This window comes from Sapajus apella, unplaced genomic scaffold (genome assembly GCF_009761245.1).
Source record: "Sapajus apella isolate SASKATOON/1434 unplaced genomic scaffold, GSC_monkey_1.0 scaffold2, whole genome shotgun sequence".
NCBI lineage: Eukaryota > Metazoa > Chordata > Mammalia > Primates > Cebidae > Sapajus > Sapajus apella.
This window is the reverse complement of record NW_022436942.1, coordinates 6,847,607-6,872,265: the sequence shown is the minus strand read 5'-3', so window position 1 is coordinate 6,872,265 and position 24,659 is coordinate 6,847,607. Positions and strand designations below refer to the sequence as shown.

Below are 24,659 nucleotides of genomic sequence, written 5' to 3'. Positions count from 1 at the left end.
TCTTCCAAGTGATTCAGCTAAACACCATGTAGATTTTCCATTAGGTAATAGAATGTTCTTTCTTAAAATAGCTGTAGCTCAAAAAGCTGTATTTTGTGAGAATGAAGTCAGAGAATTAATAAGGAGATCTGTACAGAGTACCTTGATCAATTTCTGAGGAGAAATGTATAATAAAGGATGGACCAAGGTCACTTTTCCTGATGTCACTCCCTCTGAGAAACAGTCTGACAGAACTGGGCCAACAGAGCCCAAGGGAAATGGGAGTTTGAAGCAATTATCTAAATAATTCAGACAAAAAGGCACACTTGGGCCTTGAAAGTCACCCATATGAGTAGAAGGGGGATCTAAATGTATTGCATCTTGTTAGGAATGTATTAAAGTATCTCTCGGACGCACATACTGATATTGACAAAAAGGAGAAGTTTTATCACTGGAAAAAGTAGGCTCATCTACATTGATCATATTAAATAAATGCTTAGTTTTCTTTCTAGTTTGCCCTATAGATAGTGCCTTTCATCCACATAAGAAGTACCAATAGTGTTCTTACATTCTAGCAATTATACTTTAGTATTTCTAAAATGGTTTCCTCACTAAGTCGCATGACTTTTCATCTGTAAGAAAGAAAAAATCAGTGTAGCTGACATGGATACTAAATAAAGCAGGAATAGAAAAGGAAAGAGCTTTACTCATTTAATTCTGGAAAAGAAAAAGACTTCACAATCTATTAAAAAAAATCATTTTATTCACAGGGTACATTTACAAATTTTCTCCAAGTAAGGGAGGTAGAGAAATTGAGACTTACTGAACCTTCTCACTGCCAGCCATAATTACAATGAACACACCAAAGAAAAAGACATGTTTTTACAGCAAACCTCCTCCTATGACATTGCATTTAGATTCTGTGAAAAGAAACAAGTCAGCAGAACCAAAAGAGATAGATACTAATTTTTCTAGTCACACTGTAGAAAGTACCAATTAAAGTTTTCTTTTTACCTGCAGCATTTTATATGAAACTCTAAGAAAAGAATTGAAGTACACTGATTTTCTCCACACTTTCTGCCAATGGAGGTTGGCTTTAATAGAAAGAAGCAATTCCATATGCTCTTCAAAGGCGATTTTAATTTTATAGTCTAATTTAAAATTTTTTCCCAGAATTATAATACCCATGAACTACTCTAGTCAGATTATATGAGAAAAAATAATGTTTAAATTTTTCTATTCTCCAGCCTCAAAATTTGCTCTTGAGAAACAGCTTGCACACCTGTGTAATAATATTACAATGTGCCATACAGAGTTAAAGAGACCAAAAAGAAACCTTTTTTCCCCAATGCCTTTTAGACCACTATGCTGCATGGCGAATGAAGTTCTAGTAATATTCCAGACTTTTTAAAGATTAAGCAGGCTTTTCGATAGAGCTATGTTTGTTCTCTTCTCTCTAGTGTCCCTATGATGTACCCTAATGGCCATCAATCATCCTAAATTGTGAATCCTGTATATTAATTATAAGGGGAGTATCTGTAGTAACCTATCAACAAGAGAGCCCAATGGTGCTTAAGACTGAATGAAAAACAGTGACAGATTGATTCCCTGCTTCTGGTGTTTGCTGGAAAAACAAACATTAATCCTCTTGCAGTTATCACCTAAGGTTCTACAACTTCAGTAAAGGGTATTTACATACTATTATCAGACTTCTCCAAGGCCTATATGCTATTGTGCAGTTCTATAAAATAGTCACATTTGCTACATTTATAGGACTTCCCAATGATAACGATACAACTTGGAACAGACATGGTTACATCTCTAAAGTGGCAGAGGTACGTGAAGGAAACACATAAGGAAGGAGGGTTCAAGCCAGAAAAAGTTAAGGCACCCTCTGCCACTCCCCACTCTCACTGAATCAGCCATCGCCCTCTTCATCACGGGAGTAAATTATGTTAAGAGCTTACGTGTATGTGTGTGTGTTGTGTACACTAGAACACAAGGTAGGCAATGCATCTAAGTCAGCTGAAGTAATCATGGATACAAAAGCCTGTTACTGAAGTAATTGTGGAGGCAGGGTTAGAACCTCCTGTTCTAACTCTAGCTATGCGAGCCCACTTTCCAAGGGTGAGGGTCAAAGTGACGCTTCCTGCTATCACTGCCTCATGATGACAGGAGATCTAAATAATAATCTTATTTGGGGAATATGTGCTGAGGTGCAGATGAAAGAGGGCTACAAAAACGGGAGTGTTGCTTCACTGCGGTCAAACTCACAGGAGAGCAACCCTCTGAAAGGGACAGCAAGAGACGGAGCCTTGAGACTGTCATGGTCCAAGTGAGTGAACAGGTGCCACTCTAGTCTCTCCCTCAGCCTCTCATGATCTTGCTGTCACACTGCTTCCTCTAGAATCTTCTCTCTCTCTCTCTCTCTCTTTCTCTTTTGTAACCAGGGAAAAGCATGAACATAGTCTCCCACTACCACAAATCATGCAGTCAACTTTCCCACATTTGGGGAGATCACAGGGGTCAGCACATTCGGTGTGCAATGAATAAGCCTCACCCTTGGAAAACCATCCATTATTAACCACAACAGCTGAATGACAAGGTATTTCCTATATTTCAAAAAGGTTCCATTCTTGAGACTGCACTCAAGGTCAACAGCCTCTTTCTTGCTTCCTGCCGAACTCTCTTCTGAGATCACTCCCAATCATCCTTTCTAATTAAAACCAAGATCTTGTCTCTCTTTTGTTTTCATTTTGGTTAAACTTCTTTTTTTTTTTTTTTTTTTTTGCAATTTTCTGTTTCACTTACTGTGCAGATAAAATAGACATTATCTGATTCTTAGTTTTTCTGCCTTGGATTAAATCACATCTCTTGGATGTGTATTGATATTGTGTGAAGCATACATTTTAAAAATAAACAGCTAGAGAAAATCTAATTACACAGAAGCAGAACGAGGCAGGATCAATATATTTGGATATTATTCTCTAAAATTCTCAGACAGCTTGGCATCATTGATTAAACTCACAGCTTCAATAGAAAAAAAAATCAGAAAGAATTTTAGCACAATGTAGAGATCAATAGAAACACAGAGGGGTGACCATAAAATATAATTTCTCTTCTGTGCTTTAAAAAGTATAGTCATGGGCTTTGACTATCTGGCAAACGCCCGCAAGTATATAAGTCAATTTATAATATGGTATTTATTCCTTATGTATTAGAGACAGAAGAAATCAGAAATGTTGGCACCAGAAAAAAACAAATTAGAAGGAAACAGAAACATGTATTTTTCCCTTATTGAAATGATGAGCAGAGGCTGTGTTATGTTTGAATAAGCTTTTCATTCATGCACTTGTTTCAATCTCTCACCCCTAAAATGTATGTAAAAAATTCAAAAGACAAGTCTGGGCTGAGGGTAAAGCAGATGGTATCCATTTTCTTACGATAGAGAGGAAAAAAGCTACAGCGATTATGGATTCAAGTCTCCTTCCACTTGCAAAATAGAAATTTTATAGTGCTCAACCTAAATATTGTGGCCTCATATTTAGGAGTTTATAAACAGACGCTCCGGGCTTCAGACTTCCTGTGAGTTAGTCTCTAGGGCTTTTAAAGAAGCTATGTAGGAACTGGTGGACTATTTGATATCTCCCTAGCTTCAAGGACTCAGACTATCCATATGAATGAGGGGGAAAGTTCCACTTTAGAATCACTGGCAGGGCTATAACTAGGTCAGGGTGATTAGACTCTGCCACAAGACACTCAAATTTAGACAGCATGAGTTTAAGCAAAAACAAGAGTTTAAGGCAGTGTAAAATTTTGAGCTCCTCAGCAAATTTCCACACTACCTCTCTAGTCGCAATGCTACTAGCTCAACTCTGGAGCCAAGGCAGCTCTCCTGGGAGAGGACAGAGACCGACGGTGCTAAAAAGCCAAGGTTAAGGGTAGAAACGACTCTGGCCTTTTATACCCTGAGACTGTGGAGATAGGGTCATCTCCTTTCAACTTGCCTCTCCTTCCTCCTAGCACATAGTGGAATGGGGCTGCTAGTTACATTTACTGCTGCCTTTATTAGAGGCTTTGACCTAGGTTGCAAGTACCTTGAAATTGTTAGCCCACTTCTACCACTTCCACCCCCGATGTGTGCACAAACTAAAGTCATATACCTGAGAGTCCACCTATACGCAGGGAAGATAAAGAGAGAAAAAGCATAGTATTACTCAATCCTTACTCCTCCACAAGCTTGTCCTCAAGTTCACATAAATGTCCTTACAGCTCTTGATCTTTGGAATTCTACAAACATAGAGCATATATTATCCGGTGCTGGTGAGAAAGTATTTATACAACGCAATGAACATTTCCTAAAGTTTTCAGTGGACTGGTAACATTCCCCTCCTCCTAACAAGGATGTGTCAGTGAAAATGTTCACAAAGTCAATATTTCAAATATAGAAACTAAAACTCTGGATTCCTGACTTTCTATTAATAATCAAAAATTATATATGATAAAGTTATAAAACTGGAATAGATAGCTGCTGACGAAAAGAAATGTTATCAATATTGTTTCCATTTTTGATCATCTATAACACTTTTGTAAAGCCTTTGACTAATCCAAGAATATATTTGGCAAATTTAAAATCCCAGGATTTTTTTCAGTTATTTTCCATTTTAAGCCATGTTGTCCAGATTGCTTCAGGTACAAGTTACATATAGCCTAAATATTTTTTTTAGCCAAGAGAAAGACATGAGACATCACAAAGCCAAACACAGTACTGTCTGAGCATGTGTCCTTTGGAATCATTTACTTCCTACTTTTGTTAAGACAGATAAAAGTGAACTGTACAGAAACAAAATCCAAGGAGCACTTCCTTAACTTCTTGTATGAGAAGTATGCAGTTTAGATGCACAATTTTGTATAACTTTTGGCAAAATACTCTATATAAAGCATATGTGTCTGTGAATCATTGTCCATATAAAAATCTTTCACATAAACATTACTTTTCTTAGTTATGGAATGACTTAATCCTTCACCTATCTTAATTTTACTGAAGTGTGATTAAAATTAAGCAGAGGCCATCCTTAGTCATGATCTTTGGAATCAATGCAGTTCCCAAAGTGAGGCTAACAAAAAACCGAAATCCTGTCAGGGTACTAACTTTTAGCCTCCCCACCCTTCCTTTTGTCCCCATGGAGCAACCTAATATTACTCACTACACAATTTTTTTTAATTAGTCTGATGGTACAAAGTGATGGCCGCTCTTGGCAGGCGCAAAATCAAAAGTGATTAAGTGATTAAAGATTTTCTTATTGAATGTCTTCTGAGCTGAATCTTAAGGGTCAGTCATATCAAAATATAACTGACCAAATGTGGAAAAGTATCAGGCCCAATTCTGAAGGTCTTAATTTCAGAAAAACAAAGTAAAATAATGGGAGCTTATAATTGAAAGTCTTAACAATAACAGAGTATTCCAAAGCAGTCAACAGGATGATTCTAGCGAGGTCTTTACTTAGGAACACATAGCACAGTAAGGATAGCGATGCCTAACTTTGTACCCCACCCCCCCCCACACACACGCACATATACTTCTATCTAACCAACCACAGCAAAAGGCATATATGTATGGCGCACCTATGAGTTGTAATCTACCGTAAGAAAACATTCTCATTAAATTTTAGTCATACTTTGAATGCTGTGAGCATGTATGTTTACCTTTAAGTGAAGACAAAGCAGAACAATCAAAATTTCATTCTGGGCTAATCCAGGGTGTCTCAACCTTGGTACTACTGACATTTCAGCCAGGATAATTGTTTTGTTGTGAGAGGCTGACTTGTGCATTACAAGTTACTTAGCAGGATCCCTAACCTCTACTAATTACATGCTGTTAGCGCCCTCGAGTCATGAAAATAAATAATGTCTCCAGTCTCCAGACATTGCCAAATGTGAGCAGAGAGCGATAAGGAATCACCCCACCTGAGAAGAACTGGTCTGATCAAGCATCACCAGCACCGGCCATGTCTGTTTTGCCTTTCAGAAGCCACATGAAATAGTTTTACAAGTTTGTAAACTAAATGTTATAAGTAAATCTACTGCATAAATCTATCCCAGGCATCATAACAAGATGCAAAATTTTCACATAATATTTTCTTTCTTTTTTCTTTTTTTGAGACAGAGTCTTGCCCTGTCATCCAGGCTGAAGTGCAATGTCGTGATCTTGGCTCACGGCAATCTCCACTTTCCGAGTTTAAGAGATTCTGGTCCAGATAATATTTGTAATGAAACTGTGATGTATAGGCTTTGTGGAGCTCATTAAATACATTTTAACAATTAAAGAACTAATCTGAGTAACACATACATTATTATTATATGTGTTTTTTATTAAGCCTTTTACATTTTTAATGGTATACTAGTAAAAATGGATTCTTCTTTTAGGTAACTACTAAATAATAATAGCTCAAAAGAGGACGCATATTCAGTTTCACTCAAAGTGAATATTTAACAGTTTCTTCATGATACATTCTCATTACATTTTTGCTGCCATAGAGCAAACCAGTTCTCCAATAGAATTGATACTCAACTTCTTAACTTTCTAAGTAGCCACATAATCTGCATTATCAACAAGTCATATTTTAAACACTAATTTTTATAATAACCTCAATATTTAATTTCATTTAGAAATGGCCTACTTTAATTATGTAAAATTTTGCCAAGGACTTTGTTAGGTTGATGTCATGTTAAATTAACCCACCAAAAATACCACTCACTATTATTTTACATGGTGACACGGTATGCTAAGTTTCTACTGTTAAAATTAAACTAGAGCTTTTTTCTACAATTTACCTACAGTTTAGTGACATTAAAAATAATAAAGAAATTAAGTTCTAGTGTCTCATTTTAGCGTAAGACATTCCAAAGCATGAAGACAATGAGAGGCTTTCTTTACCTTTCTCTGAAATGTAAACACGTTTGGCTACTTGTAATCTGTCAGGGTTTTTGTTTTGTTTTGTTTTGTTTTTGCTGTGTATCAAAGCTGGTGTAACAAGCTGTCTAAGTAGTCCCACCTGCTACTAAGGAAATAAATAGCTACTAATTCACATCTCTTGACTTGTACAAACTATACCTTTTGTGACCATGCTCAACACCAGGCCCATTCATGAGATTTTAGGTAAAATCAGGATGAGTAAGACAATTCTGCTTATTCCGGGTAAGCATTTGGGGGTAAGACTCGCATCTCATGCTGCTATGGGAATATGTACAGCAGCCAGTGAGCTCAGTTGTCTTACAGCAGCATGTAATGGACAGCACGTAACACATTTGTGACTCTCCAACACTGGTTACAAATTTTTGCCATACCAGATTGTATGAGTTCAGCTTTCATAGTTGCACAGTAACGAGCTTTGCTTAACTTTGTATGTGTGTATGTATGTGTGTCTACATGTATGTATATGTGCATTCTTGCACATATGCATACATGTGCTTTATCTTGCAGTGAATATGCCATGGTAGATAGAAAAGGGATTTGTCTTCTGGTCTGTCTTCCGCAGAGACTAAGCTTTTCATTATTGTGCTTTACTGCTTTTCTGGGCATTAAATTATGAAGACAATTATGCCAATTTACAAATAAATAATGCACTCATACTGGTAGTCTTTTGCGCTAAAATAAAAATGACAATGCAAACAGGCTTACATAATGCAGACCTAAAATTGGGTTTATGTCCTAAATTCTGAGGAAGAAAAGTGGCTCCTGTTATCCAGACTATGAATCAACACAGTCTAAATTCAACAATGCTTCACATTGTCTATGTAAACTTGACAAAAGAGGAAGAAGCAATTCTTACGCAAAATTTTAAAAATGGAAGGGAGCTACAGATAATGTCGACGTAGCTCAACAAATCACAATTACCAGGAATAACATTTTGTATCTTTATTACTCAGGAAGGGATGTTTTTATATCTACCCACCCATTTCCCCTAAAGAGGGCAAAAATAAATAATAATTTTTTAAAAAAACCTACGGTTCTAAAACCAGTCTTAAAAAGACAGGTTCTTATTACCATTATTAAGCCAGTTTGTGTTGACAATCAGCAATACTTTTACCACAACGTTTTCTTTATTCTACCCTGATTAGTTCCTCAGCCCTAACAACTCGAGTCTGTCTTGTTTTTGAACCGCATCTTCTAGATTTGAACCATGTGCTTTACCAACAGCATTTCACCAGCATTTTACTAGTTGCAAATCTACCATGTGCTATAAAATATTTCATAGGCTGTTCATTTCTTATTTGTTTTCCAAGCCAACACTGAAAGTAAAGTTTTGCTTGGGTCTTCATTGTTCCTCTCCTGTTTTTCCAAGTGGCCCGTGCAAACCCATGAAACAACTTAGCCACTCCCTCTTGGAGTCACATAGAAAACCTAACAAAAATACCCTGGTTCAGTCCTTTCTCCTTCCGATGTCCCTAGGAAGTGGGCTGGAGTAAGGTGTCCTCACATGGGTCCAGCTGCATTCTCAGTGCACCGATTTTATGAAGATACCAGAGTTGGAGAAACTCCTCGGGCATGGCATGGAAGCCAGAAAAGGGTAAGACGTTATCATAGTAGTGGTGGCTGATGGGCTGCTCATGCATATTCACAGAGAAGGGCCAGAAGCCGTAGATGGCCACCTCTTCACAGAGACCCAGAGCTGCGCTCACCAGAAAAAGTCCTGTAGACAGGCGCTTGGCATGGATTCCTCTACTTTTCCAGAACTTTCCAATGCTACGCAGAAAGTTGGGGTTGGCAAACAGCACTGTTTGATTGGCACCAACATCTGACAGTGTATAATAAACTCGCAAAGATGGCTCTGTTCCTGTTTTCATAGAAAAGGCAGGCATGTAGATGTAACTGTGGTTATAGATTTTCATGTTGTCCACAAACGTTTTTCTGGACCACAGCAGGTTCTGAAACCTATCAAAGAGAAAAAGTGGTTCAATTAAACCTAGAGAAAAAGAAACTCACTAAAATCCACTCTGTTGTCTTCTGATGCCCCTGATAGTTCAAATCTTCTCAGTGAAACATATGAAAAACACTTTATTTGTATTTAAAATCCTCCTTGAACTTATCAATGATCTCCCAACAAGTATCCTGGCTTTTTCCCTGACCCCAGCTTCTTAAAAGCAGTTAATATTCATTAATGGGGTTCCCTCTGAACTAAAATGCATTATAAATTTGTTCTCTTCAGGAATGTTTTTGCCTGAAATGTAAAATGGTTTAATTCTCATAAATTCACAAAGGTTGTTGGCTGAGATTTGGGGTTGAGGCTGTTAGGTGGTCTAACATAAGCACAGGACTGGTTTCTCCATCTGCAAATCAAAGTAATCACTTCTGAGATAACTCTCCCTATTGAAATTCTATGATTCCATAAGAATTCAGATTCGTTAGTGCTGCAACTATAAAATTACAGGGAAAAAGGAGAGCTTGTTACTATTATGAAAGGATGAAGGGAGTTGCCCATATTGCTTGCTCCAAAGAACTCTACTTTCCCGTGTTCTTTCAGTTTGGATTACATGAAATTCAAGTGCAGTTGTAGAAACAAAGATACAAATAAATACAATATAATTGTTCTAAATACGCTGTTGATATTTGTATAAAGTACTATGGAACACAGGTGAAAAAAATAATTCTGCCTTGAAAGAGGGAGTGTGGTCCAAGAAAGCAAGAGAGTAGAAATAACATTTAAATACATTTCTTATACAGAAACATCAGAAAGAACAGCAACAAAACTCAAAGGGACACTTTGGTTATAGGCAAGAGTGCACAGCATACTGAGGCAATGACAAGGATTCCCTGCCCCTAGAATGTGGGAGGTGCTAATGGCGGGGGCAGTGGCTGAAGACAAGGCACTCTTCTTCGAAAAACCTCTTATGTCTATCTTGTTTGTTTGAACATTACCCTGTGGCAACGGGAAACCTTCACAGCAGTGACTATTTACAGCACTCATGACAGCTGTCAGTCTCTGTTAAAAAAAGGTACTCTAGTAGAATAGCAGATAGCCTTGGAAGAAAGAGGCTGGTAGCCTGGAGACCAGGTAAGAGGCTGCTAATATACTGAAGTAAAAAAAGAGGGACAGACAGAGAGGGAAGGAGAAATAAGGGAGAAGAGAGAAAGATAGGAAAAGGCAACGAACTAGACTAGGGCTTTGCAACTTTTAATTCCTTTCATAAGGGAAGCTACCCATCTTGGGTTATGTGCAGGTGGAGCAGCAGCATCAAAGAATGAACTGAGCCACAACTAGCAGAGAAAAGTCTGGCCTGACATGTTGGCAGGCTCATCATAATTATGTGAAATTAAAGTTCTGAATACACAAATCCACAGGATTGTACATAACAATCAGTGTTATTTTCTCTGCCTGCACAGAAAGGTATGTTTCTCAAGGCCAGAAGGAAGGGAAATGTCTCAAGTTTTCTTCATGTCCTGATCCAGTAGCCTGCTTCATCAATTTTCCGTGGGCTCTGACAGAGAAGTAATAACAGGGTCTTTAGGTAGAATCACTTTAACTTAGAAGAAGCCGTAGAAGCACATTCAACCATACAGTATCTGGAGCTGGGCCAGCCCCTCCAATACAAATTCCTGCTTCCCAACTTCCAAGTGGGCTCTGCTCAGCAACTATTTTCTTTTTTCCATTGCCCACCCATATCTTCCACCGTCTTCCTAAAACACCAGTGCTTTCCCAATCATATAGACACACTGTGCAGATAACCTCCTATTCCATTTCAGCCATTGGTTCTCACACTTTAGTTAGAGTAACCCAGAGACTTCACTAATATCATAGCTTCCTGGGTTCTGATAAGAATTATCCAGGGGCTGAATTTTAACCCAGCACTCCTAGGTAATTTTGATACAGGTGGGACATAGTTATTTAGAAGATCAAAGCATTAGTGTAAGCTGTCTATCTTTCTGCATCCATCCCTCACCACCTTTTTCCTTACATCTTCTGATGTTATCCCTGCTGCCACTCTAAGAAGTGCTCCATCTTCCCCTTTGTATCTTGAGACAAACTGTTTCACATTTCCTAAAGAATTCATGTTCTAAAGTGGGTCTCTCCTCTTTAAAAAACAAACAAACAAACAAATAAAAACTTCGACCTCTCCATCTCTACTGAATTATTTCCTCTGTCTTCTAAATATGGTTAGAACTTTTCCCTTTAGCTTTACTAAGGTATATTTTACCAATAAAAATCATGTATATTTAAGGCACGCAATGTGATGTTTTGATATACACATACATTATGAAATGATTATAACAAGTAGGTTAGAACTTTAAAAAACTCTTCTTAATATGCCCACACTGTTCCCAGTGCTACATTCTCATTCTCTCATTTCACCATCAACCTTCTAGAGCACTTAGGATACCTCTATGGCTTTCCTTGCTTGCTTCCATTCCCTCCTTATTCCTGTACAGAATGGCTCCCATTTCACAGGGCTCTCCTGGCTGCTGAAACATCCCTGTCTCTGCAGTGGACTACATACTAGTGGAGAATTATACCATTTATTAAGTGATCTCAGCTGTTGTTGTAGCTGCTGTGTGTCAGCCTGTTCTTAAAACATAAAATGCTCTTCCAATTCCTCTTGTCCAGGACAGAAGGATCTTCTAGGTAGCACGCCAACAGAACAAGAGACTTCGATGACGCCAGCTTCAATGATGGTGCCACCCAGACAGGGAGAGGGGCATGGCACATTCAACTGCGGCTTCCAGAGGTTTTGAAAAAGGAGGCTTTGGGGGCCCAGCTTCAATAAAGTCAGGATGATTAATTTTGTGTTTTCTGTCTTAAAGCCAACTGATTAGTCTTGAAGGGAGTAGTTTTCCCTCTCTTATTTTTCACTTTGAAAAGGAACACACAGCTTGAATTTACTATAGCCCTAATTTTATTGACACTTATTATTTTTACCTCTCCCATTCTGCAACAAATGACATTATTATTTAATAACTTGATACAAGTCAATAATTGTTATGGCATACCAAAGATGTTTAATATTATCCTGATCAAGAGTTTCATGGGGTTGGTATTGAATTTTATTATATCATTACAAAATTCAACTGGAATTAGAAAAGACGGGTGTTCCAGTTTGTCTCTCCAGCTTCATACTTAGCTACTCCTCATGTCCTCACCCTATGATCCAGCCATCCCTGTGTGAGTATCTGCCCACAATTTTTATTGCATAAATAGATTCATTTTTCCTGACCTAGTCATCGCCCGGGTGAAGCTGTGCCTATAAATCAAGACCCAAGTTAAGCTTTTCTTTATTAACCTTATTCCTTCCTTCCAACTTAAGCTTTCAAAAGTCTTCTTTGAATTCCTGAATAATAATTGCTCATAGTCTCCAAGACTATGTACCTCTTGAAAATGAGAGACACGTCCCATTCATCCTTTAATTTTTATAACCTCGCTTAGAATATTTGTGTACTATATGAATAGAAAACTATTAAATTTTAATTTAAAAAAATAAAAAGAAATCAGACCAGCCTATGAATTAAGAATAAAAATGAAATCAGATCAGCCCATAAATTATTAAAATATAAATGATTAATTTATAATCAATATGGGCATAAAAGGAAAAACAAAAACAGAATGGAAAGCACAAAAATATATCACATTTTACAAAGGAATTGAATATGTGATAATGCAGACAAAACCAGTAAAATTTTTTAAATTACTTAATAAGCAATGTTGAGATAGCTAACAATTTGAAAATCCAAGAGGGAATAGATTCATACTTCACGTGACAATTCCTAAATAATTTCATGATAAGTAAGATAAATATTTAAAATCTAGCCAGCACAGTGGCTCAAGCCTACAATCGTAGCACTGTGGGAGGTCGAGGTGGGAGGATCACTTGAGGCCAGGAGTTTGAGGCCAGCCTGGGCAACACAGCAAGACCCTCATCTCAATAAATAAATAAATAAATAAAATTTCTTTTACCAAAAAATCTCTAAAAAAAATCATGGAACTTATCAGACATTTGTAAAATATATTCCGGCAAAGGAAAATATTGACAAAATTGATTATGTCATGATGTAAAATTTCATTACCATGAAGAATAAGGTAACTAAAATAAAAAGGAATTATTCCAAAAAATATTTACGGTAAATATGACAAACATAAATTCATATCAATAAACTCAAGTCTAAATATATTGATCCATTGATATGAAAATGGACAATTAATCTAGAAGTAATTTCTATTAAAAATGTTAAAGTGTTCAGTTACAGTTGCAAGGTGCAAACTGAATACAAAGAGGAATATTAATAGAATAGAAAGAAACAGAATAAAGGGTAAGGGTCCAGCTCTCACCTCCTATGAACAATCTCTAGAAATAGGAGAAAATAGGTTTAAAAAAAATCCATTCTGAAAATAAAATAGAAAGCAAACCCTCAGTGGATGCTGAATCTAGGTTATCTCAAAAAAACAGAAAGTTTACCAAAGGAAACCAGAGCATGAAGTAGCTTATTGAGAATTCCTCTAAAAGGCAGCAATAGCAGTGCCCTATGCCTGGAGGCAGGAGAAACTAGGGAATGTGGTGTCTAATAGCAATCAGCAAGGTTATGGTTCAGATTATGGGGTAGCAGAGAAACCCAGGTGGACTGAACTCTAAAATCCTGCACCAATCAATTATCACTGTGTATATGGAAGGAGGTGTCAGTTTCCAGGCAGGAACAGTGGGTATGTATCCAGAGAGCTGGCTCAGCCCAGGGAAATGGAATTCTCAACTCACAATATCAGCAGTCAGGCTTATAGTTCCCAAGTGGAATACTGACACTGAATAGGCCAAGGAGAAGACCTACAACCAGTGACATTTGGGAACTGCCCAAGAGAAAGCAATGTTGCCACCTTCTCGACCCACACCACAGTGAAGCCCACCTGTTGATAGGTGCAGTCTCTGCACAGAGCTTCTAGTCACCAAACAAGAACAGACAGCCAAGCTCAGAAGACACTGATGGATAGCATCCAACACGAGAGCTTAGAGCAGAGGGACTCAGAGGAAACAAAAATCATTCAAGGGGCAGATGAAAACTCTTAAACAACTATAATTAGTTTGCTTACTCCTTCCTATTCATGAATATCACATCTGGACTAGGATGATAGAAAAAGCATTTAGGTAATAAGAAAGTGCTGCTGGCAATTAAAAAATATAACAAATGATGGATTTGGGTAAAGGAAAGCTCCAGAAAAATAGCTATACAGTAGGCCTAGAAAACCATCAATAAGGTTTGAGTAAGAGAAAAATACAGCTCCAGATGAATGTCTCGACAGAAACAAACAGTGCCCCAGATAGACCAATGTGCAGCAGTGATAAAAGAGCTGAGGCTCTCAAAGGAGTCCAGAGATGGATTCGTGGCTGCTGCATGGAAGGGCTCTATGCTCTCTTGGAGAAAATTTAAACTTGAACAGGATATAAATTCCTGTAATAAGCTTTTTATCTCAGATGTGAACTACATTTAGTTAGGCACTGACTATTGATTTGATTGTGATATATCTGGATTGAGAGGTCAAGAAAGTATAAGTTTATAGGGTATACAGCCATGCTGTGAGGAGCACATAAAGAGAACTCAATCTATTTTTCCATAAGAAACCAACAGACAAGTTGAAATTTTAAAAATTGTAATTAGGCATGTTGTTTTCACATGTGAAAAGGGAGAAATCAGCTGAAGAAGTTGAAAGGTATAGATTTCTTGGAACATAACTTGAAGGAGTTGGGGGTTCTGAGATAGAATATTGCTGCTTTTCACTATGAGCTTTGTCATATGAGTTAATTTTTCCATGTATGTATATTATTTTGGTAACAATAGAAATTTAATTTTTTAAATTATAAAAAAGGTAAAACAATTTATATTGACTAAGTGCATAAGACTACCAAAATAATAATAATAATAGTCAAGAAACTTTATGTACCTAATATGATAGTTTTTAAAAAATATAGCATAAGCCAATAAAAACTACAGATAGACATTCACAAATCCACAATCATAGTAAATCTTCAATTTAAAAATATACTGTTTAAAACACACAAAATAGAAAATTTCTAAAAATGGTCGCAAATTATGTTACAAAAGAAAAATCAATAATAAAACAATTATCATCAAATGGGCCAGACTATCTATCTGATTGAAAATGTAATAAAATGAGAAGTCAAACACACACACACACTGCACTAGAAAAAATTGTTAAAACATATTTCAATTATGTATATAAGGTGAAATCTGTCAATATTTGAAGATGTTATAATTACCTATCTAGAATATACAAAAGAACCAACTGAAAAATTATTTATTGGAGCCAGTAGAGTCTTAGGCTTTTCAGCCTCCCTACACAGCAGGAATCATATATTAAAAGAATATCATAAAACAAAAATTTCATTGTTAATAGCAACAAAGCCCCCAAACACCTTGAAATAAGCCTAAAAATAAACACAACATTTTTATGGAGACAATAATGAATATTGAAAGATGTCTCTCCAAACAAATTTGTAGGTTAAAATCCAATCTCAACAAAAATACCAACATTATTTTAAAGTCAAATTTGAAAAGATAATTCAAACTTTGCATGGGAGATATAAATTATTATGTATACTGACAATAATTTTGGACGAAAGGATAACACAAAAAACTTAACTTACCAATGTCAAAACTGATTATAAAACTATAGTAATAAAAATAGTATGGAACTCATGCAAGAATAAACCACATATGATTGAACAGGAGAATGAGTCTAAAAATGTACCTAAGCATTTTTGGAGATTTCCCTTATGCTAAAAGTAATATTTCAAATAAATTCATAAAAATCTACCATTCCATAAATTGTACTGGATCTACTGGCTATCCAATAATAGAAAATAAGATAAATTCCTACTTCACACTGTCCAGAAAATTAAGCTCCAGATGGAATAATCTTATACCATAAATTAGAAGAAAATAGGAGAAAATGTCTTTAAGACCTTTAGGACACAAAAGACATTGTAAACATGAGGCAATTCCTTAGTAAAATCCATTGAAAAATGTTAAATGTGACCGCTTTAAAATTAAAGTCTTCCACAAACATATTTTTAAAGAGACAAGCAGCAGATTGGGATGAAAATGTTTACAACATCCATGACAAAGGATAAGTAGGCAGGATACAAATGATAGAAATCAATAACAAATACGGCAAGTAGCACAATATATCAAGACAGTAGTATCCAGAATACAAACAATAAAAATTAATAACAAACATGCAAATGTCACAATGGGTAAATGAACAACGATGTAGAACTGCCAAGTCTGAGGTGAGAAAATTCAAAGGGCCAATATGCATACTAAAATATACAACCTCACTAAGCATTCAAGTTATAACAAACTATAGCAAAATAAGTTTTCCACACATCTGACTGGTACAAATTAAGGAAACTGATAATAGCAAAGAAACCTGTGAGAAACAGGCACTTTTATGCTTTAAATGGGAGTATAAATTGCTACTGACATGTTGGAAAGTGATTTTGCATTTCAAATACGCACACCTACTGACCCTGCACTTCCAGTTCTCAGCTGGTGCCTTTGATATTAGCAGGGCACCATCCATTACTTCTTTTAGATCTTGACTCAAATGAAAGCGCCTCATAGAAGCCTTTACTGCCATCTACTCTCTCATTTTTGTTTTCTTTCTGTGTATTTTTTACATCTTTGTTGTATTTTTAAAAAATTTTCTTTCTTAGATGTGTTTTATATATACATCTTTACTGTCTCTGTTATATTTCTTCTATCATACATAATATTATATTACATATGCATGTCTTCATTTATGTTTGTCTCCTCTTACATGTACACCAGAAGGATTATTTTGTTTACTATTAAATCCTCAGAACCAAGAAGGGTGCCTGGTACGTGGCACTAAGTAAATATCCATGAACGTTTGCTGGAGGATGCAGAAAATTGGAAACCACCTGAAGACCATCACTAGTAGAATGCCAAATAAATTATGTTATATCCATATTAGGATACACAGCAACTTTTTAAAATGACACAACTCTAATTTATGTTGAAATGGAAATATTTGCAAGACAAAATGTCATATAGAAAAATGAGGAAGTTGCAGAATTATTCCTGCTATTTGTATAGTGGATTATCATACATACACACCATAAAAGATAAAGATAGAAATTTTCTATAGTTATGTGTATGTATGTAAATGCATGGGAAAATGTTGAAAGGATACACATGAAGCTGAAAACAATGGTTACCTTCAGGGAGAGCAGTGGCATGGAGGTAGTGGTAAGGGTCTCTGTGTAAAATAACAATTCAAAGTGCTTTTTCTGTTCTCACTCAATACCAATCAACACAGAAAACTTCTGTGACCTATCTGTGGGTTTTATCCCCCACACACCAAACAAGCAATCAGTTCTACAGTGGACACCAGCTGGGTGTCTTCCAACTCAATTTCAACAATATCTACCTAGAGATAATGTCAGATCCCACAAGACACCCCTCAATCCCTTAGACATCAGTTGCAAGTCTGGGCCTCCAGAACTTCTGACCAACTGGCTTCAAGTTGGGGTTCCTGCAATCCCTTCTTTATGCCGGATTAATTTGCTAAAGTAACTCACAAAACTCAGGCAAACACTCACATTTTCTGGTTTATTATAAAGAATATTACTGTTAAGTTTAGTCTAAAGCTGCCTCTTTACATATTTTAGGTTCAGCCTAAAGATTTCTCTGTACACGGCCGGGCGCGGTGGCTCAGGCCTGTAATCCCAGCACTCTGGGAGGCAGAGGCGGGTGGATCACGAGGTCAAGAGATCGAGACCATCCTGGTCAACATGGTGAAGCCCCGTCTCTACTAAAAATATAAAAAATTAGCTGGGCATGGTGGTGCATGCCTGTAATCCCAGCTACTCAGGAGGCTGAAGCAGGAGAATTGCCTGAACCCAGGAGGTGGAGGTTCCGGTGAGTCGAGATCGAGCCATTGCACTCCAGCCTGGGTAACATGAGTGAAACTCCGTCTCAAAAAAAAAAAAAGATTTCTCTGTACACAATGAACTGTAACTTAACAAGATGTGTAAACAGACCATAACCTATTCTTGTAACAATCACCAAGTTTTGGCCAAAGGTGGCCACCATTCCAGCTGTATTCAAGTAAGGCAAACAACAAATTGTAACCAATCATGCCATTTCTGTACCTCAGTTCCATTTTCTAGATGTCAATTTATTTTTTCTGTCCATCAATTCGCTCAGAAAACACAGCAGCATGGAGTTGCTCTGAACCTCTTCTGATTCTAGGGGCTGCCTGATTCACGAATCGCAATTAAACTCTGTTAAATTTAATTTGCCTAAAGTTTTCCTTTTAACATTACAAAGGATACAGAGGGAGAGATGCACAGGACAATGTATGGAGGAAGGGGCGTGCAACCCTCCAGGAACTTTCGCATGTTCCGCTATCCAGAAGCTCTCTAAAACCTATCCCATTAGGTTTTTAGGGAGGCTTCATTACATAGGTAGGATTGATTGAACCGCTGGCCATTGGTGATCAACCCAACCTTCGGGCCCCTCTCTCCTCCCTGGAGACTGGGGTTGGGGCTGAAAGTCTCAATCCTCTAATGTGCCTTGGTCTTTCCTGTGATCAGCCCCTAGCCTGAAGCTACCTAGGGGCTATCAACCATGATTGTATACTGATGATTGGCTAATCAGTAGCATCCAAAATACATCACCTTATGGAGATTCTAAGGATTTTAGGAGTGGTATGTGACGAAATAGGTTAAAGATGAAATATGTATTTCACAGGGTCAAAACCTTATCTTGTAATGCTTTTAAGATTTTAGAAGGTGAATATATACATGTAACTTGTGTTATTAAATATGTTCTTTTAAAAGGTTAGGCTCCTTAGTAATCATATAAATGCAAAGTAAACCAATTGAGAGTTTCTAATTTACTATTTTCTTTCTTTTCTTTTCTTTTTTTTTTTTTTTTTTGAGATGAAGTCTTACTCTGTCGCCCAGGCTGGAGCACAGTTGCATGCTCTCAGCTCACTGTAAGTTTCACCTCCTGGGTTCAAGTGATTCTCCTGCCTCAGCCTCCCAAGTAGCTGGGACTACAGGAACCAGCTACCATGCCTGGCTAATTTTGTATTTTAGTAGAGATGGGGTTTCGCCAAGTTGGCCAGGCTGATCTGGAACTGCTGACCTCAGATGATCCACCCACCTGGGCCTCCCAAGTGCTGGGATTATAGGCATGAGCCATCATGCCCAGCCATAATTTACTATTTTCAACACAACAATAAGTGAGGATTATGGTGTACTTTTATTCTTTTGATTTTTTTATTATTGTACTATCTGTGCAGTATAAAACACATTTATAAAAAATAAGTCATAAATTTTCAAGTTAATTTATCTCCTAAGCATATTGCATTTTAAAAGTCCACTTGTTCAAAACAGAATATTTATTCTACTTTCTTCTGTATAATAACTTTAATTTGAACACTTCCTTAATTACTTCTTGTTCAAATGTTTCAGCAATTTTCCAATGGGTTAATTCATTTCCCCATATTATTTACTTGCTTTTCTAATATTTGGGGACCATTTTCCATGTTCATGGCTGCTTACTGTCCTTCTTCTGTCTCTTTGAGCAGCTGTTTGTTTACCCAGCTGTTACTTCCTTTCCTTCTGTCAATGAATGTTAATTTTATGTTGATTTACAACAGTTTTCTCCTCCGTATTTTCTCATTTTATGGGTGTGTTTCTACCATAGAAAAATATTTTACTAGATTACAATGAACATTCTATGTCAAGCTATTCCTTTGATAGGTATGAACTGCCTTTATAAAAACATGAGTGAGAGAAATCTAACATAAATTGACTCCATCTTGCTTTTCATCTCATAAGCTATCTGCCCTTGCTCATTCCTGAGCACAGCTTAAGCTAACTATAAGAGAAATTTAGCTTATAGTTTAACTTTGAAGCAAGGATAATAGTCCCTTCCCCAAACTGATCTCCTATGGGGAATGACACCACCTTTGTAAAACTATGGTGGGGCCTGAATTCTGCTAAGAGGTAGGCATAGTTAAACAATAACCAGCCACTGTTCCCTAAATTGCTTTTCTATAACTGCTCACTGCTCAGGAATTATATAGTCAGAAGTCACAAGATTTGTAATTTTCCCAATTGCTCCTGTATATTCATCACTACTGTAAAACCTAAGACTGGTCTTTGACATCTTTTTCAGACTTTTGCATTCTGGCAGACCAACTGATGCCACCCAAATCCGTGACTTATACCAAAGAACTGACTCGACAGGTCCACAGGTCCTGTTACCCACCCCTGCCAGCCAGAAACTGACTCAGGATATGAGGATAGTTTCAACATCCTCATGATTTCATTCCCAACCAATCAGCAGCACCCATTCCCTAACCCCCTGCCTGCCAAATTATCCTTAAACACCCTGGCCTCTGAGTTTTCAAGGAGGTGAATTTGAGAAATATCTACCATCCTACTCACTTGACACCCCACAATGATTAAATTATTTCTCTACTGTAATATCTGGTGTTTCCATGTATTTGCTTTTTCTGTGCAGCAGGCAAGAAGAACCTGTTGGGCTGTAACAATAATAAAATATGACTTATAAATGCAAGCTTTTACAATACTTGTGGCATGGGGGTTCCAAATTTAGACTGGGAATGTTACTAAGAGAGAAGAAAGTTAGGGCAGGCCTTTTAGATATGCACATATCTGAAATGAATTTTGAAGAATGAGTAAAAGGTAGCTATACAAATGGAGTTGAAGGAGAAGAACACTCTTTACTGAAAGATCAGCATGGGCAAAGGCATGTTGTAAGAGCAGGTAGTGCCTGGGGATATGCAAACAATTTAATATAGTAAAGTTTAGAGCCTTGGGAGCAGCTAAAGATGTAGCCAGCGTGATGCACAGGACAGAATAAAGGAAGGATCTATGCCACTCAAGGCTGAGATTTTACCTTCAAGGAAAATGAAAATACATTAGCATGTGGATAGTCCACGGTGAAATGATCTTACCACAGGGGCAGTAGGGGCTGACTTTGATAACTGAGTGAAGAGGGCTGATCTTTAGTTGGGAAGTAATGGTGAGGTGTACAGGGCACTGTCCAGTCTCATTTAATGCCTATACTGTGCCAACTGTTGAATATTTATCATTTCTAGATGTGAGAGTGGTTTCTGCTTGGGGAATTGAATGGCTTGAATTTCTGGTGACTGCTTTCATTGTGATAGGTAACATAATAGGATAAAAAGATTTGAAGAAAAAGACTATTATCTAAATTTGGACATGTTGAGCCACAGACATGAGCTACCCAGAAGAACAGTGAGCTAAAATAAAAAACACTGACAATTATCACATTGAAATGGTAGGCAAAGGAGGCAGAGCTGTAGTGAGTAATAGACGATAAAGGAAGGTGACAGGAAATAGAAGAAAAAGGAGTTTCAAAAGTTTATCAACAATGGCAAATGCTGAGGATAGATCAATAAAATAAAGGCAGGAAATGCTCTGTGGGGATTTTGCAACATGGGAGTCATTAATGTTATGAGATACTTTATAGTAGAAATCATTAGTAGAAATTACTATGAAATTGATTTTATAGTAGAAATGAGTCTAGATCATGAGTTGTCTACAGGGGCCAAGTAGGTTAGGGAAATATGTGAAGAGACCAGGCAAAAGACAAGAGGGAACAGACCCAGAAATGGAGGGTTGCATGTCCCATTTAAGGATTTCAGGTTAAAAAGAAGAAAAAAAAGTTATAGCCAAGTGAAATAATTCTGCAGGCCAGATTTGGCCTGTTGACAACAAGTTTGATGTCAACCCTCAAAACTTATTCAAAAACCAAAGGACATGAAATCATGAAATCCCAAATCCTTTTGGAGCAAACAAAGCAAAAAATATATATAATAGATATGGTCTTTTGTTACTATGACACTAGTGATAATTCGAGATAAAAATAAAAAGATTAAATTACAGAAATAACAAATTCCATCACAAGATTCTTGCTTAATGCATGTTATGTCATTTAAGCCTTGCAGTAACTCTATGAGGAAGGCATTATCCCTTTTCTGCTGTTGAGAAAATTAAGGATCAGGACAGTTAAGTATTCTAGTAAAATTTCATAGCACAAATATAATAGACTCTGGCTTCCAACTCAGATCAACCTGACATTGATCCAATGCTCTTTTAATTATGCTGTGTAGCTTTTGCCAGAGTGGAAGACACATCCCTCCTGCCCTGTATGAATTCATTCTCCTGTAGTGTGGGTTCCTTGTCACCTTCTGCAGGCCCTGGTCCATATCATTCTCTTCACCCACTCCATGTCATTGGCCCCTTCCTCCATATAGGCTCTTTCCCAAGTCTCCCCAAACTGAAAACTAACATAACAAAGAAAAATTTGCTCAGAAGTACATCTTTCTCTAGTGACTTCCCAGTCTCTTTCCTTTTCTCAATGGCTGATTTCTTCTCTCATGTCACCCATACTCTCTGGAAAACCTTATTCCACTGGCCAATTCCATTTGGATTCATTCACACTCTTAGCAATTATTTATTGAGTGCCTATCATGTACCAGATGCTGTTCTATGCACTGAGGGATGTAACAGTGAACAATACTGACAAAGTCTCTGCCATCATAGAGCTTTCATTCAAATAAGAAGAGACAACCAGTAAACCAAAAAATGAACAACAATATGTGGGAAGTGCTATGAAGAGAGTAAAGTGGGATCAGAAGAAAACAGAGAGTGAGAGTGTTGCTATTTTGTTTAGGTGACATTTTAACACAGGTTTAAAGAAAGTTAGAGAGTCAGTCCTGTGGAGATGTGTGGGGAGCATCACAAACTCCCATTTTCCCTCCAATATCTATTGCAACAACCATATTCCTTGCATGAAAAGATTGCACAACCATCCACCAGTGACTCAACCAAACTAAAAACATATATTCTTCCCTTTCCTGCAACTTCTACACCCGATTGGTCACAAAGTTCCATTTTCATAGCATTGCTTAAGTGTATCTTTCCATTTCTCTACCTATTATAGTATTACAGGCTGAGCCACATAAAATGGTCATTTTGCAGGTCAAAGACAGTTGCGTCCTCAGTCTGCAGCAGCAGAATCCTCTGTCAGCAACCACAGAATTTATTCAAGGACTCTATAGCCCTAAGGTAATGGTGGAACCACTGGATGGAAGAATTTGGAGTCCATAAATGACAGTGTGGAATCGAACCATTCCCCTTCTTTGTGTACCCTCAAATTGTATCAGGATGAGAAAGAATGTTTTACTGTATTAAGTCACGAAGGTTTGGGGAAGTTTATCACGGCAGTTGGCCAATCCTAACCAATGCATATGCTCAGTACCACAATTTAATTTCAGGTTACCATCAAGTCTCTTCATATGATTTGTAATAGCTCATTCTCCTACACGTAATTCTCAATGCTCCCCAAGTAACTGTCCCAAGTCCCCATTTGACCATGTCACTTCTTGTCAAAGGGAGTGTTCTTCAAGGACTTCTCCTCATCTTCAGGTAAAGTCCAAGCAATCCGGATATTTAAAGGGCTTAGTGATATAATCCCTACCTATACCTTCAGCCTTTCTTCTTGCCACTGCTCGTCAGCAATCCCTACACCTACCCTGCCCAATTACTTGGTGTTCATCAAAAGGGTCATGCTCGCTGAAGCCTCTAAGCTGTTGCACATGCTACTTGTTCTGTCTAAAGTGAATGCCCCCTTGGCCCTGCTAATTCCTACTAATCTTTCAGGACTCAACTCATGGCATCTACTATAAAAAGTTTTCCATGGCCCTGAGCCTGGATTAGGTATCTAACTTTGTGCTCCCTTAGCACTTTATCAAGGTACTTGTCACGTTGCCATATCTTTATCTCTTAATTTTTAGATCTCCTTTACTGAATTCCTTCAGAAGAGATTAATGCCCTTTACCTTGATGTCCCCTAAGGTCAATAGTATGCTGGACACAATGCAGCATCTAATAAATATTTGTTGAACAAACAAATGCATAATGAAATGAGTGAATTTCTAAGCATTTTTATATCTTTGTCACAAAGCGTATTTAATTCTTACCAAAATATGCCATGGGAAAAGCAAAACATGCTATTTCTTTTTTGAGAAATACCAAGATAACATAAGAGATACGTTTGATTGCCTTCACATTTGTCTTGCAACATTTTCTATCACTGGCTTTCATGCAAGCTATTTTCCTGCCTGAAACCAGAAAATGGGTAATTAGGAACTGAATAGCACCCTTAAATACAAATCTCTCATTAGATGCTAGTTCATTTTCTTGTAAACAGGATATGGTAATTTCTAAGAAACATCAAACTTTCCACAAATCACACAATCATTTTTAATTTCAGGAATCATTTAGAAAAAATCTCATTTTTTTCCAGGACAAATAAAACTGTACTTGCTGGCCGGGCGCGGTGGCTCAAGCCTGTAATCCCAGCACTGTGGGAGGCCTAGGCGAGTGGATCACGAGGTCAAGAGATCGAGACCATCCTGGTCAACATGGTGAAACCCCGTCTCTACTAAAAATACAAAAAAATCAGCTGGTCATGGTGGCGCGTGCCTGTAATCCCAGCGACTCAGGAGGCTGAGGCAGGAGAATTGCCTGAACCCAGGAGGCGGAGGTTGCGGTGAGCTGAGATCGCGCCATTGCACTCCAGCCTGGGTA

General features: G+C 37.4%; 1 protein-coding gene and 1 pseudogene across 1 annotated transcript in view; both read right to left on the bottom strand.

Moving 5' to 3' along the window:
- Window positions 1-728: 728 nt before the first annotated feature.
- Window positions 729-24,659, bottom strand: part of ST8SIA1 (ST8 alpha-N-acetyl-neuraminide alpha-2,8-sialyltransferase 1) — a 150,603-nt gene continuing 126,672 nt past the window's right edge. Inside the window, exon 5 of the mRNA XM_032287547.1 lies at window positions 729-8,914. Within this exon, the coding sequence (XP_032143438.1) occupies window positions 8,428-8,914 (487 nt within the window). The 3' untranslated portion in view covers window positions 729-8,427. The remainder of the gene's footprint in view (window positions 8,915-24,659) is intronic.
- On the bottom strand, window positions 2,427-2,580 carry LOC116528193 (annotated as a pseudogene).